The following is a 16,101-nucleotide window of genomic DNA, read 5'->3' as shown; positions in this document are numbered from 1 at the left end:
CTAAGGTTTTTTTGTTTTGTTTTAAATGACTGCCAACAACATGACATTTCCTTGTGATTTTTGCTTGTTAACTCAAGGGCTCTCTGTACCTTATTTTCTTCTTTACTTCCTTCCTTATTTTTCCTGGCTCTAGTACTTTTTCCACACCCATCACCCTCACAAACAAAAACTGCTTTTCTATGTTGTGATCTGTGGCCCATGTAGAGAACAGCAGAGTTTCTCACAAATGGAAACGCCTTACTAGTTTTAGAAAAGCTCTCCCTATTTCATAGTAAGACCAATTCTTGGGGAGACCCCTAGTGTATGATCAAAGAAGTAGTTTCTGGGTGCTGGTCCTACTGGGGAAAATGAGAAGAGATTAGATGGGAATAGTGAGAAGCAGCAAGGGATGCCTTTTCTTTTCCTCTTCTCTCATACCTGCTTTGGTTGTCCCTGACATTGAATAAGAAATGGAGCTAAGGTTCTACCCTGTGTATGTGTGTGTCCATGTTCACACAGAAAATCTGTAATCTTGGGCTGGGGATGTGGCTCAAGCGGTAGCACGCTCGGCTTGCATGCGTGTTTGCGGCCCAGGTTTGATCCTCAGCACCACATACAAACAAAGATGTTGTGTCTGCCAAAAACTAAAAAAATAAATAAATTAATTCTCTCTCTCTCTCTCTCTCTCAAAAAAAAAAATCTATAATCTTATTTAGGAAACATCTTCAGATATTGAAGACACATCAGTAATAAAGTACTTAATAGTCTTTCTCACATGGATTGTTTATGTTGGCTTCTACTGGTGTTATTTTTCTTTTCTATTTGTGTGATTTTTAAAAATATATAAATATTGGACTTTATGCTATCACATGGCAAATTCAATAGAAATGTTTAAGCACAACAGTTGTACTGTAGAAAACTAATCTGTTTTGATGTACTATTTTACAGGATGTAATTAATACTTTATTGCCTAAAGTTTTAACTAGAATAATTGAAGGACTCCAGGATCTTGATGATGATGTCAGAGCGGTTGCTGCAGCATCATTAGTGCCTGTAGTTGAAAGCCTAGTCTATCTTCAGACACAAAAAGTAAATTAAACTTTTTAGTATTTTTTGTTTGTTGTTGTTGTTTTCTGTAGAGCATATTTACATTTGAGATATGAATTTTCTTCCTCCTTTATTCTCAGTTTTCTTGTGACAGATATCCTCTGGTGCATGTAATGTTGAATATGTATGTTGTCCCTGGGAAGAATGAATTGTGCCTGTTTACTCTCTTCCTATACATAATATACAGAGACATTCCTTGAGAATTTCTTCTTTATTTTACTCCTTATTTTTTGTTTGTTTTTATTTTAGTTTTTGAAATAATTTTCAATCTGGTTTCATTTTTTTATATATATGACAGCATTATGTATTACAATTTTTATTACACATATAGAGCACAATTTTTCATATCTCTGGTTGTATACAAAATATATTCTTACTAATTCGTGTCTTTATACATGTATTTTGGTTAATAATGATCATCACATTTCACCATAATTTATAATCCCATGCCCCCTTTCTTACCCTCCAATCCCTCTGCCCTATCTAGAGTTCATCTATTTCTCCCATGCTCCCTCTCCCTGTCCCACTATGAATCAGCCTCCTTATATCAAAGAAAATATTTGACATTTGGTTTTTTGGGGATTGGCTAACTTCACTTAGCATCATCTTCTCTAACTCCATCCATTTACCTGAAAATGCCATGATTTTATTCTCTTTTATTGCTGAGTTATATTTCATTGTGTATATATGCCACATTTTTTAAATGCATTCATCTATTGAAGGGCATCTAGGTTGGTTCCTCATTTCTTTTAAGTGATTGTTTTAAGTTATATGTGATTCCATTTTATCAAATCCAGAACACAATAGTTAAATGTGTAACTAGCATTGTATTTTGAGCTCAGAAATTAAATTTATCTTTTCATGATGGCTAGTACCATTTTAAATGTAGCAAGATTGCTTTATGTAAAGGGGCATGTCTTGTATTTCTGTACAGTATCTTCAGAGTTTAGTTTTTTATATAAAATACAATGTTAGCTATTTTATTTTCTGAATTTTCTGCCCAGTGTGAATATGATTAGGAAGGGAAATGCCAAAGTAGAGTTTAATGGCACTAAAAAGAGGGATAGAGATATGTTAATAGCAAATAATATCTCCCTCTTAACTTTGTTTAAAACTGTCACTATCAAAGTTAATTGGGATTGTCAGGGCTTGTGAAATTTTTGTGTAAAGTTAATAACTTTTCTTGAAAACTGATCTTATAGGTACCCTTCATTATAAATACATTATGGGATGCTCTTCTGGAATTAGATGATCTCACAGCTTCAACAAATAGTATTATGACTCTTCTTTCATCTTTGTTAACTTATCCTCAGGTCCAACAATGCAGGTAATTATTTTTGATTATTATTCTTTACATACCCTTTTCAGATAATTAATCTTAAGAGTTAATAAAATTTAAGTTGAGGATGGCAAAAGATCACAGGCAGCCCCTTTCTCCTTATTGTAGCCACAACACATTTGGGGCAAGAAGTTATTTTCAGGGATGGGCATAGCTTAGTAATAGAGTGTGTTTGGCATGCACAAGGTTCTGAATTCAGTCTTCCATGCTTCTCCCCTACCCCCAGTTTCCTTATCCTAGAGTTACTTTAGTTATGTAAGTCCATAAAATAGTTCACTTTAAAAACATAATCATTACATATTGTTACCAGCTTTGGTCCCATAACGTAGACATTATTTAATGATATTAAGTTTACAGGATTATACTTGACCATCAGCTTTCTATTTTCAAAAACTTTCTCTCTGTGAACTTTTTAAAAAAATATTTATTTAGTTGTAGATGAACACATAGTATCTTTATTTTTATGTGGTGCTGTGGAATGAACCCAGTGCCTCACACATGTGAGGCAAGTACTTTAGCACTGAGCTACAGCCTCAGCCCCTGAACTTTTTCTTTGTAATGTTAATTTCCTCAATTCTTACTCTTGATTTCAGTAATTTCTTATCAGAAAGTGAATATATAATACTATTATGCTCAAAGGCAGAGATTAGGTGAAGCCAAAAACATACACCAGAAATTTAAAGTTAATGGCTTTGGTATCCTGATATTTAATGTAAAGCTCAGTTAATTAGTGTGTTCCCTATCTTTTAAGACTGGCTCCTAAATATTATTGACTCCTTCTATGCAAGTTTTAAAAATTCACAGTTGAGAATGTTAATTACTTTTCTTAATTACTTTTCTTAACTTCGTGAAGGTGGTCAATGAAAGTTTGTAAAATCGTGACTTAAGAATGTTCTGGCTTATAAGTATTTCCAGTGGAAATTAGATGTATAAAGAAACATGTAGAAAAGCTCTCAAATAATATGACTTGCTTTTATTTTAACACTAAATTTAGACTAATAGGACAGCACATAAGTAGGAATAACAAAATAAGTCTTTGTAAAAACAGTAGAAAAGAGAAATGGAAGTGGTGGTACATGTATGGGGTTTCCTACTTTTGTATGCTTTAATTACTAATGAAAATTATAGGAATTAAGTGAGTTTATCCATATGAAATCTCTCTAAATTGCAAAATGCAGAGATTTTAAATTGCTCTAAATCAAGAGTTGGTAAAGTTTTTCAGTGAAGGCACAGATAGTAAATATTTTTGGTTTGTGAGTCAAACAGTGTCTGTCACAACTACTCCATTCTGCAGTTACAGCATGAAAACAGCCATATAAAACCCATAAAGGAATGAACTTGCCTGTGTTCCAATAAAACTTAAAAAAAAAAAAAAAAAAAGGCTGGAGTGGATCTGACATTTATTTGCGCCTTGTAGGATGGTGTCAGAAAAACTAGATAATGTAAGAAAATGAAGTGATGTTCTGAAAATTCTGGGAAATTGATGTGAAATAATGTATTTTCTATGCTTTTATTTGTTTATTTCAAAATTGCATTATTAGAAATTCTGCTTCATGTGTGTGTTATTTGGCAGATACTTTGCAGTTTATGTAAGAAGGGATGCAGCATGTTTTTTGGTGCATGAACAATTACACTATTAACAAGACATTGTTATAATGCTTTATATATTTTAAGTCTCTTATGTCTTTGTGTGCATGTGTTCAAATTAGAATTTTATAAATGAACTTAGTACATGTGTAAATGAACTTAAGTGCAAGAAGTAATGTTCATACAAACTTGCAAGTAATAAAAATAATATTAAAAGACAGGAGTCCTGAGAGGAAACATTAGAGACGAATAGATAAGAAATTAACCTTGGCATGTTCTTTTTTTGTTCATGACTTTTTCTACAGAGGTGTATATTTCAAATGCTACTTATGAATCATTTCCTAATTCTAGGAAACTTTTACAACTGATTCATGAATGTGGCAAGAATCTTATGGCTCAAGTTAGCATAGACTTGACTTCTCTTTTCCCATTTAAAATCTAATCTGTGAGAAGGAAAAAAAAAAAAAAAGGTTTTCTAACTTAGTAATGCTAAACCAGGATAACAAATTTCAGAGCTACCATCATACTATCTCTTGCTCCTTAGATACATGGCAGAGATGGCCTTAAAGGGGGGGGTTAAACTTAAGTGCATCTCCCATTGGGGTTAGCCATGGAGCTGGAATAAGAATTGGCAAACCTGATTGTGTAGCTAGAATATGTGTCCCATTTTCCTGAGTAAACATAGTTATAAATATAATTATTTTGGAAAGTTCTAACTTCATAAAGGTTATTCATGGCATTAGGGCCAAAGAAAAACCTTCTTTCTGGCTGCATTTCCTCTGACTCGTGGTGCTGTGATAACAGTTTTGAATGAGGATGTTAAGGGGCTGGGGATGTGGCTCAAGCGGTAGCGCGCTTGCCTGAATGAGGATGTTAAGTGAAAGTTCATATGCGAGTAAGATAGAATCATCTTTTATTCATCAAAAAGACACTTGATATCAATATCACCATCCGCATGAGAATGATAATGTAGGTACTGTATGGAGTTTCAACTGAGAATGAGTAAGATTAATTTGTGTCTTCTTTATTAGTATTCAGCAGTCACTTACAGTTTTAGTTCCACGTGTCTGGCCTTTTTTGCATCACACTATATCATCAGTTCGAAGAGCAGCATTGGAAACTCTGTTTACGTTATTATCAACACAGGACCAGGTAAGAACTAATAACTGTATATAGCAGTCTTGAAATTTATATAAATTAATTTCATAAAATAAACCTGATCATTAGCTTTCCCTTGCTACATATTCAATGATCAAAATGTTGGGCCTATATAGAAGAATACAATCACCATGAGGGCAGAAATATTTAAATATTTAGTTCTAGTTGTATTCTTAGCCCTTGGAGTAGTGCTTAACACATACAAGGTCCTCAGTATTTGCTGAATGATTGACTAGCCCCTTCCTATAGGAAACCTGTTATTCAGTCTTTGCTTGCCTTGTATGGTTGATAACTGGTGATTGGCAGAACTTATCCCATGTTAGAAAGACTACATTGGAAGCTTTGAAGTATAGCCCTTAAAGACTTACCACTGAATTCCCATATTATTGCCTTCTCTTAAAGTTTACTCTTAAGAGTATGATATTTCCAAGGATAATATACTTGAGGAGTCGCATATTGAAATACCTACAGGGATCCTTTAGGTAATATCAGTGGGTGAATGTAGTCTGTGGTGAGCTGATGAGTCCTGCCCTGTTTTAAAAGGCTTCACATTCCTATTGTTAAAATAACCCCATATAGGTAAAACAAAATACCTGAGGGGAAATATCAGTAAGGAATCTATTGTTAATAGCATGCTATAGTGTACATAGTACTGTAGTTTGGGCCAGTCATCTTTAAAAAAGCAGTGGTTAACTTTTTTAGGTAATAGATTATTGCATGAATAAAATGTCTCTCTTGTGTCCATTAACCATGTGTTTCCATGTGAATTAGGAATATTCTATGTAGATTTGTTTTAACCTGCAGCATGATATTGTGTCAAACTGTGAATAAACATTTGTAAGTTGAGTTTTGCCTTATTTTGATTTTGTCTAATCAATCTTCTCTGCAGAAAAACTATCAGGTGTTTTATAATTCTCTGTTGATCAGGCATGGGTTGATATGACAACTGGCATGGATTGTTCTTAATTTTCATTTCATTTTTGCTGTAGTTTTATGATATTTTTTTTGCCTAAATATTTCTGATGTAAGCAGTCTTAAATTTACTTTAGAAAACCCTCTCAAAGCTGTCAAATCTATTCCTTCTACTTAATCTTTTTTTTTTTTAACATACAGATTTGATTTTTAAGAGTAATTTAGATTTACAGAAAAACTAAGGGAAAAGTAGAGTTCCCATATACCCTTACATCCCTTCCACTATCCTCACAATTTCTCCATTGTTAGTATCTTGTATTAGTGTGGTACATTTATTAAAATTGATTAGCCAATATTATTACATTATTAGCAAAAGTCCTTATTTTACATTAGGGTTCACTCTTTGTGTTGTAGATTCTCTTTTTTTACAATAATAACATATATCCAGTTTTACAGTATCATCAGAGTATTTAAGCTGCACTAAAAATCCCCTGTACTTCTTGTTCATCCCACCTTTTCACTCCCTTAATTCCTTGCAACCATCTTAATGGTTAAATCATCTTAATGTCTTAGTTTTGCCTTTCCCAGAATATTATACAATTGAAATCATATAGTGTGCAGTCTTTTTTATATTGACTTCCTTAACTTAGCAATATGAAATTATTGTTTCTGCTGTCTTTATGACTTGGTAGCTCATTTGTCACTGAATATCACTGAATAATATCCCATCATATGGACATATTACAGTTTATTTATCTATTTACCTACTTTAGAACATCTTGGTTACTTCAAGTTTTTGGCAATTAGGAATAAAGCTACTATAAATGTCATTATGTAGATTTTTTATAAGTTTTCAACTCCTGTAAGTTTCAAGGAGCATAATTGCTATATAATATAGTAACCATATATTTAATTTTATAAGAAATCACCAAATTATCTTCCAAAGTGATTGTGATTTTGCATTTTACTAGCCATGGTTTAGAGTCCCTGTTACTTCATACCCTGGCTAGCAGTTGTTTATTTTGGATCTTAACCTTCCTTGTAGTTATGTAGTAGTATTTCATTGTTTTAGCAGTTTCCTAATGACAGATGATATACACCTTTATATGCTTATCTACCATCTGTCTGTCTTATTTGGTGAGGTGTTTGTTCAGATCTTACCCAGTTTTCAATTTTTTTTAAGTATTTTAGTTATAGTTGAACACAATACCTTTATTTTTATTTATTTATTTTTATGTGGTGCTGAGGATCAAACCTAGGGGCTCGCAGGTACTAAGAGAGAATTCTACCACTAAGCCACACCCTCAGTCCCCCTATTTTTAAATTGAGTTGCTTGTTTTATTCTTGTTGAATTTCAAGATTTCTTTTTAGCAGGGCGTGGTGATGCACACCTGCAATCCCACCTATTTAGGAGACTGAGGCAGGAGGCCTGCTAGTTCAAGGTCAACTTGAGCAACTTGGTGAGACCCTGTCTTCAAAAAAAAAAAAAAAAATGGATAGAGAGGTAGCTCAATGGTAGAGCACTTACCTAACTTGCACAAGGCCCTTGGGTTCTATCTCCAATACTGTCAATAAAACAAACTTTTTGAGGGTTGTAGCTTAGTAGTAGTAGAGCATTTGCCTAGCATGTATGAGACCTTGGTTCAACTCCAGGACTATAAGTGAATAAAATTAAAAAAACTTTTTGATAGCATCATTAATGAAATTTCCCATTGTGTCTTGCCTTTACCTTCAGAGTATCTTTTTTTTTTTTCTTTCTAGATATACATGACAGTAGGGTGTATTTTGACATGTTATACATACATAGAATAACTATTACTTGTTCAGAGTATCTTTTTCCTGGGTAATGCTGTCATTGAAACTTAATACTGCTGATTATAGATCATTTTGTACTTTGTCACTGCCTGAGTCTTCCTCACAGTATCCTTACCACTGAAGACTGTAGCTATGGTTAATTATTCATCCTCAGTACATTCTGCTTTTGACCTTCATAAATGTCCTTTTATATCCTTTACTCCTTTTGTTTGATTTTTTGTTGTTATGTTTTTTTAAATAGTAGTATAAAGTGAACCCTTAAAAAAAAATCTTTTAGGGCCTGGGCTGTGGCTCAGTGGCAGAGCGCTCGCCTGGCATGTGTGAGGCACTGGGTTCAATCCTTAGCACCACATATAAATGAACAAATAAAATAAAGGCATTCTGTCCATCTACCATTACAAAAAAATTTAAAAAAAAATCTTTTACAACTACAACCATTATTTTGCGGGGGGGGGGGTTAAGTAGAGAAAGGAGCAAGGAATTAAGTCATTCATGTTTCATCATCCACAATTGGCATTTGTTTTAGTTTTTATCTTATTGATTTACATTGTTTAAGAAAATTTAAAAATAAGTTGTAATCCTGTTTAAATATCACTTGTTTTTAATTTACCTACTTCTTTCCTTTTACATGTTTATAGAAAATATAATCATTCTTACTCCAGTGCTTAGTTTCAATATAGTCATAGTTTTTCTGGAGGGAGAGAATTAAGTCTTTGAACAAAAATTTGGGGGAGCATAGCTTCAATTATTTGCAAAGTTGTTAGTAGTTTGTTGTTGACTCTATATTAGAATTAAATTCCTCTCTTTCTTGGTCTTCAGATATCTGGCTTTTATCAATTTTAAATCTACTTTTAATCTGTTTCCATATTTATATTCAGGAGTCAATAAAATATCCCAATTCTATCTCTGTATCACAATTGTAATTATGTTCACTTGATCAGAATATCTTTGCACATGTCTCATCACTCTGCTTTTACAACTCCCTATCCTCACCCTCACCTTACTAAATGTCAGTTCTCCTTCTGCCTCTGAGTATCCCTTCATGGAATAAGTCAAAATCTTTAGTGCCACAAATCTATTCCAACTTTAGTCACTCATTGTGATTTTTCTGTATTTAAAGTATTATTTTGATGAAAGCATTAATATGCGGTGAAAACATAATTTTTATTTTTAATCTTGTGATCATAGCACATGTGCTAAAGATCAAAATAAACCGTGTTTGAGGCAGTTACTGTATTCCTCACAAATTATCTGATACTTATTGATTGATTCAATTCCATGATCTCTTACCTGCAGTTCTGAAATCCAAAATTTCTTGTAAATTGAGTCAGTTTATAAAACTATTTATTTGATTGCAAACTATACTGAATAGAGGCTCTTTACTCTTTTTTCCTTTTTAATGGGCCTATTCCTATATTTTGCTTCAGAAATAATATATTTCATTTAAGTACTGCCTCAGACTTATTGGGTGTTTACATTATGTACAATACATACAACATCATTATTCTAAAATTTGAAAAGTTCTGAAAAAAAAATGTTTTTTAACAGTGATTGAACCCAGGGGCACTTAACTACTGAGCCACATCCCCAGCCCCTTTTTAAATTCTTTTATTTTTAGATGGGATCTTGCTAAGTTGCTGAGGGCCTCACTGAGTTGCTGAGGCTGGCTTTGAACTTTTGATCTTCCTGCCTCAGCCTCCTGAGCTGCTGATATTACAAGTGTGTGTCACTGTACCTGGAAAATTCTGAATTTCAAAACACATCTGGCACTTGGCAATTTGGATGAGAGATGTTAACCCTCTAATGTTAAAATTTATGCTTGCTTTAACTTGCTTTCCATTTTCTGAGCTGCTTCCTTGCCGTTTATCTCATCTTACTATTGCTGAGTAGTTGACATTCTTATATAGAAACAATCATAAATTAAAGATTATTAAATTATTAAAATTAAATTAAACTAGAGCATTTTGTTACCTTCAATGGCTTAATGAAAAGATCTTTTAACTAAACAGAAGGATCTGTGTTCTAACTTTGACTCTACCATCTGTTGACTTCTTGACCTCAGTCAAGATTATTTAACTCTTTTTGGTTAAATCCCTATGCAGCCTTCCTCAGAATTGTATGGATTAAGTGAGATAACATATATGAAAGTGCTTTGAAAATGTTAATACTATACAAATATAAATAATTAGTAGTTCGGATAGTAAAACACTAACATTTGCACTTCAAGAATTCTTATAATTTGGTAATCTTATTTATATTCTTGGATATAGCATATTTATATAAATATTTATATATTTATGCAATATTTAAAAGTGATATTAATAATAAAATAATAATAATCTGAGTTATTATTGGCTTGTTTTATCCTAGGAGATGTGCTAAACGCTGTATATGAAGTGACTACTGCTATTTTTATTTTGCATTTGAGAGAACTGATGATCAAAGATTAAGAAACTTTCCCAAACCCATATAAGCTACACAGCTCACAGTGAGCTGCTTACTTCAGATTCAAGTCTGACATTCAGCTTTTTAACCTACATTTTATATAGGGACAAAATGGATTAAGTATTGGTTGAATTGCTTTCCCATTTCTGAATATGAAGTCATCTTACATACAAAGTAAGAAAATGAATCTCACTTCTGAATTATTAGTAACTGTTCTGGTTTCAGTTTTTCATGTATTCAGCTATTATTCTCAATAATTCCAGACTAATTAGTGAGGTCAAACTTGACCCAGCATACTGCTGCCTCATTACGATTGAAGCTTCTGGGGCTGGGGATGTGGCTCAAGTAGCTCGCCTGGCATGCATGCGGCCCGGGTTCGATCCTCAGCACCACATACAAACGAAGATGTTGTGTCCGCCGAATACTAAAAAATAAATATTAAAATTCTCTCTCTCTCTCTCTCTCTCTCTCTCCCTCTCTCCCTCTCAATCTCTCTTTTAAAAAAAAAAAAAAAGATTGAAGCTTCTGTTCTCTTGAAATTATTCTGATTATCTTTAGTTAACTTTTTTGTTTTCCCTGATAAGATTGGAAGACTAAAAAGGAAGATGTCCGTATTTTTAAATTTTGCCCATTTTAAGTATACAGGTATACACTTTTCTAAGATGTCTTTAAATAGAACCACAGTTAATAGTTCATGAAATCTTATTTTCATTATATTTCCCTGTGGCATACCATCACATCTGTGAAAATGTTTTAATTCCTGTGTCTTTATTAATGAGTAATGTTAGCATATGGAAGTGTTTTATACTTCCTAAGTGTACTCTTGGGGAGTACAAAATAGAAACTCCTAAGAAAACCAAACTGGTTTCAATCGGTAGTTACTTACAGTGAAGATGTGATTTTTTTTTTTTTTTTTTTTTTTTTTTACTGTGCTATTAGCTTGGTAATCAAACAAAGGAATTTACCATCCCCCCCCCCCTTGTCTCTTTAACCAGGAAATGTTGATACGTGCAATGGTGTATCTATGAATGTGTGTGTGTATCAGTGAACCACTGGTTTGAGAAATGAATAATGTCATGTATCCACAATTACATCACAGAGAATAGTTTTATTGCCTTAAAAATCTTTTGTGTTTTACCCATGTCTCTGTTCTTCTCCCTGGTAGAATTGGCTAAAATAACAAATACAAACAAAAATTTATAGCCTGAGAAAATATCTACAGTTTGTGTTACATTTTCCTGGTTATAAATGGTGGTGATAGAAAGGAATCTACAAATGTAGCTTCTGAATCCACGAACAACTTTTTGAATTGCCATCAATGGAGTTGAGGATAGGGGAAGAGTTGGTAAATATAATGGAGAAAATCAGAAATGAAAGGAGATTATGGAGCTGGGCACAGTGACATCCATCTATAATGTAATCCCAGCTGCTTGGGAGCCTGAAGCATTAGGATCACAAGTTCAAGGCTAGCCTTAGCAACTTAGTGAGACCTATCAAAAACAAATCCACAAGAGAGAGAGTATGAAAGACTAATAATATTAAGTTATCTGTATATCACTATTACTGTTTTTCTAGTTGTCTTTAATTCTCTCTGGTGAAAAAATATAAATTTATTTTCTTCTTCCTACCTTTCCTTCAAAAAGAAGAATTATGGTTTACCAACTTAGTAAATATGCTCCCCTGGTTGATGATTTTTGTAAGTTATTTTAAACTTTTCTTAAACCATCATGAGAAGGTAAAGCCCAGGTCCTATATTTGTCATTAGTTTTTCACTGGCTAGAAAATGATAGGTAGCTTTTTAAGTTATGCAATACTATCATTGGAACGTGTGTTTCTGGAATTTCAGTTAAAAGTATCAAATTTCTCTTCAGTTTCTTCCAGACACTGTATTTTTTGTGTTCAGAAAGTCATGATGTGGTTTGGATAATAGGTACTGTGAACTAATTTATTTGATTTTTCTGGTGTTTCTGGTCAAAACGAGCTTGTAATTATTTGAATAGCATTGAGAATATGTAGAGTTCCTTGTGTTGAGAATTCTGGGTACATAATAGGTATTTGGTTACATACTTTTTGGCTACTTGATTTAGGTAGGCTTTTGAAATGTTGAGAAATCCCTTATCTTAAGGTTTTTAATCTAGGTTTGAGGAGACATTTGAGCCTCTGATATTGGAAACAAAATTATATACCAAAGTATATACATAATGTGTATTTTTCTAAGAAAAGAGTGGGCCTAATAACTTTCATCAGATTTTTGAGATGTCCCTTACCTGAAATAGATTAAAATATTTTTTTTGTAGTGAATGCAAAGTACAATTTTCTAGGTTGGATGTTATCTTAAAACTTATTACTTGTATTACTAGTGAGCACATAGAACTTAAACTCTGATCCTCTAGCACAGTGTAATAATCTGTTATTCCAAATTTTCTGAAAATGCAGTGGTGTATGATATAACCAAGGAGAAACTTCTGGTTACTGCTTGGTTCTATATGGAGGATAATTTCACCTTATTTGGATGTTAATAATTTTTTTTTTTAGCTCCCCAATGATTGTATTCTATGTAATTTCTCCACCTTTGGAATAACAAATATAATATTTGTTTTCTCTCAGGCTTATCAAAATCTATCACCAGCTGAACATTTTTGATAAAGCCATGTGATCTTTTCATGATAATACTTAGCTTATTTGACTTATATTTCAGATAAGCTGACAACAAAGAATTAAACACTATACCTTTGATTCTTTTTATTTTCAGAATTCTTCATCTTGGCTTATACCTATACTGCCTGATATGCTTCGACATATTTTTCAGTTCTGTGTTTTAGAAAGCAGCCAGGAAATTCTGGATCTCATTCACAAGGTATAATGAATATATCTTTATCCCTCTTTCTATAAATTTTGTAGATTTTTTTTAAAGCTTTTCATAATTTCTATACTATGGATCTGAGATTTTTAAGAAATTAAAAGTCATCTTGAAAAGTCTAGCAGTCTTTATAATGAGACAGGAATGTAGGTTTCTTGTGCAGTGTAATAGTTAAGTTAGCCATGCTTCTTCACTTTTTTTTTTTTCCAATTTTAGAGAATAATACAATATGAACTATTTTAGTTTCTCTTAACATGTAAGGCACTGCCTCAAAATACCTTTATACAATTTTTTTAAGTATTGCACAATATAGGTACAAAACTAATATTTATGATTACATTTTCTTACATATAGTAAAAATCTTTAAACCTTTAAGAGAAAAAAATATATTTTTGAAAAAGCCAATATTTGTACATTTTTAATTCTACCAGTAAAAGAATATCCTGTACATATTTTTAGAATAGTGGATATCTTTAAGATGGATACTTTATAATTTCAGTTTAAAAAAAAATACAAAATGAAGCTGCTGCTGTCACAGATCACTGTAGTAAAAAGATATAAATGCTACACCATGTCATAGAAATAATATATATATACCCTCCATTATCTTACAAACTTTACATTAAATCATATAATTAGAAAAGACCAATAAACCCACTTATTAATGCTGATTTTTTAATTTGAAAAAATTAGTCATGTCCTTGCTGTATCTTAAATACTATAAGAAGCCATATCTGAGAGAGTATACTTTAAAATACATAGTGTAAAATAACTTTGTGCTTGGTTGGTAAATGAAAATTGATGAATGTTTTATTTTTGTAACCAAGCTTGAATGTGTACTTTAAGCTTAAAAAAAAAAAAAAAATCAAGGAGGTGAAAAAGTCCCTTTGGGCCTGTGCATTTTAATTTGTACGATACACTTTTTTTTTTTCTTTAAAGTTAGCCATAACAAGCTGGAATTGTTGGTTAGAGTAGTGCATTTTATTTAAGCTAAAATTCAAGCCATTGACAAAAGATTTCTTATTCTGCTTTCTTATTTTGTGATCTTTAAGGCTTTGTTTTAAGCACTTTCTGAAAGCCTTAATACAGAAAATAAAACAGGGAAGACTGATTTTGCTGTTTATAGTATGCTTATAGATCCAAGTATTTGGGGGCGGGATTTTGATAGTATGGAAAGTCTTAATTATCAAAGTTTAGACTTGTACTTTTTTTAAATTAGCAAGGTTAGTTATATGTGTTGAAGTCTTAAAAGGAGGAGACATTTGATATATTTAATAGCATTTGTGGGGGAAAAATGGCACTTGTATCTTGAGGATTTGTTTTGAATTGTTAGTCTCTGAGGTAACTAGCTCATTTTAGACTTTTAAAAGTGGAGTTATTTCTGCATGCTGGTTGTAGCCAATTTAATGTTAAGCATCAATAAAGATACCTTACTGAGTAAGATCATGAATTGAGACTTACTCTGTTTTTAATTCAACTAGGATATTACCACTTTAAAATTTATCAGTGAATACTTATCCAGAGCTATTATCTGTTAAAGTGTTTTCTTGAATATAATATTGCATTTGTATCAATCCCTATGATGCATGAAAAGAAGTGTAGTGACTTAATGAGACAACTCTTACTTTATGGCTAATATATATTTTAAAGTTTTCCATAAAATATTGGAGAAGGCTCTGTTTTCCTTTTTTTAAAAAAATCAACTTTTCTTTCATTACTTCTTGTAGTATATAAACCCATCCAAAAACAGAATTTCAAAATAAGCCTCTGTTGAGTTTTAAAATTAATATGTATGCCATTTTTACTTTTTAAAATTTGATTCAGTATCCCTAAAAATAAATATTAGGTTTTGTTAGTACTTAACAGGAAAGTTTCACTTTCATGTTCTTTTTACTTTATAGGTTTGGATGGAACTCTTGAGCAAGGCATCAGTTCAGTATGTGGTAGCAGCTGCTTGCCCATGGATGGGTGCTTGGCTTTGCTTAATGATGCAGCCTTCTCACTTACCTATTGATTTAAATATGTTGCTAGAAGTGAAAGCTAGAGCCAAGGTAAGTGTACAGAGACACATGTATTTCTATATTCAACTTAATTTTTTTTTTCTTTTGGGAGCCACTGAGGATTGAATAGGGCCTTATACATGCCAGGGCCTTATACATGCCAGGCAGGTACTCTACCCCTGAGCAACATCCCCAGTCCTCAATATAGTAACCATGTAGGAAATTCATATTATTTTATTATTAACAGCAAAAATTAATTTAGCATTTGTAAGGAGAAATTGTTTTTTATTAGGACCATGATAAGGTTGAATAGTAATTTTTAATCCATTAAAATGTTATGAAGTGGGGCTGGGGATATAGCTCATTTGACAGAGTGCTTGCTTGCCTTGAATGCACAATCCCCAGCATCACTAAATAAAATAAAGGAGACTGCATATTTAAAAAAAATATATAATGTTGTGAAGTGTATTTTACTGTGGTTATTTCAATATTTTTGTTGTTGCCAATTAAATTTTATGTTTAACCTTTATTGTTTTTTGTTTTTGTTTTTTCTTTCTTTTCTGTAGGAAAAAACAGGTGGTAAGGTACGTCAAGGCCAAAGTCAAAGTAAAGAAGTACTTCAGGAGTATATTGCAGGTGCAGACACCATCATGGAAGACCCTGCCACAAGGGATTTTGTAGTTATGCGGGCCAGAATGATGGCAGCCAAGTGAGTACACACCAAGTGTTGAATAATTTATATGTCTAGCCTGACAGATTAGCTCTCATGGGGAGAGAGAAAAAGAGACCCTAACTAGATGAAGACTTAGATTTATGAGCACTATCAGCCATGATTATCTTTAGTTTGATGAACAAAACCTTCAGCATATAGATCAAGTAGAACAAAAATACATTCAGTT

At 32.4% G+C, this 16,101-nt stretch overlaps 1 protein-coding gene across 4 annotated transcripts in view; it reads left to right on the top strand.

Moving 5' to 3' along the window:
• Positions 1 to 16,101, top strand: part of Btaf1 (B-TFIID TATA-box binding protein associated factor 1) — a 93,198-nt gene that overhangs the window by 38,030 nt on the left and 39,067 nt on the right. For all 4 annotated transcript variants that reach the window (XM_078038090.1, XM_005333734.5, XM_078038095.1 and 1 more), the window contains 6 exons: positions 928 to 1,068; positions 2,289 to 2,413; positions 5,044 to 5,164; positions 13,095 to 13,199; positions 15,104 to 15,253; positions 15,769 to 15,911. In XM_078038090.1, the coding sequence (XP_077894216.1) occupies positions 928 to 1,068; positions 2,289 to 2,413; positions 5,044 to 5,164; positions 13,095 to 13,199; positions 15,104 to 15,253; positions 15,769 to 15,911 (785 nt within the window). The remainder of the gene's footprint in view (positions 1 to 927; positions 1,069 to 2,288; positions 2,414 to 5,043; positions 5,165 to 13,094; positions 13,200 to 15,103; positions 15,254 to 15,768; positions 15,912 to 16,101) is intronic.

The sequence above is a fragment of the Ictidomys tridecemlineatus genome, chromosome 1 (genome assembly GCF_052094955.1).
Source record: "Ictidomys tridecemlineatus isolate mIctTri1 chromosome 1, mIctTri1.hap1, whole genome shotgun sequence".
In the NCBI taxonomy this organism is placed as follows: domain Eukaryota; kingdom Metazoa; phylum Chordata; class Mammalia; order Rodentia; family Sciuridae; genus Ictidomys; species Ictidomys tridecemlineatus.
The sequence above is the reverse complement of the archived record's forward strand: the minus strand, read 5'-3'. Positions and strand labels throughout refer to the sequence as shown.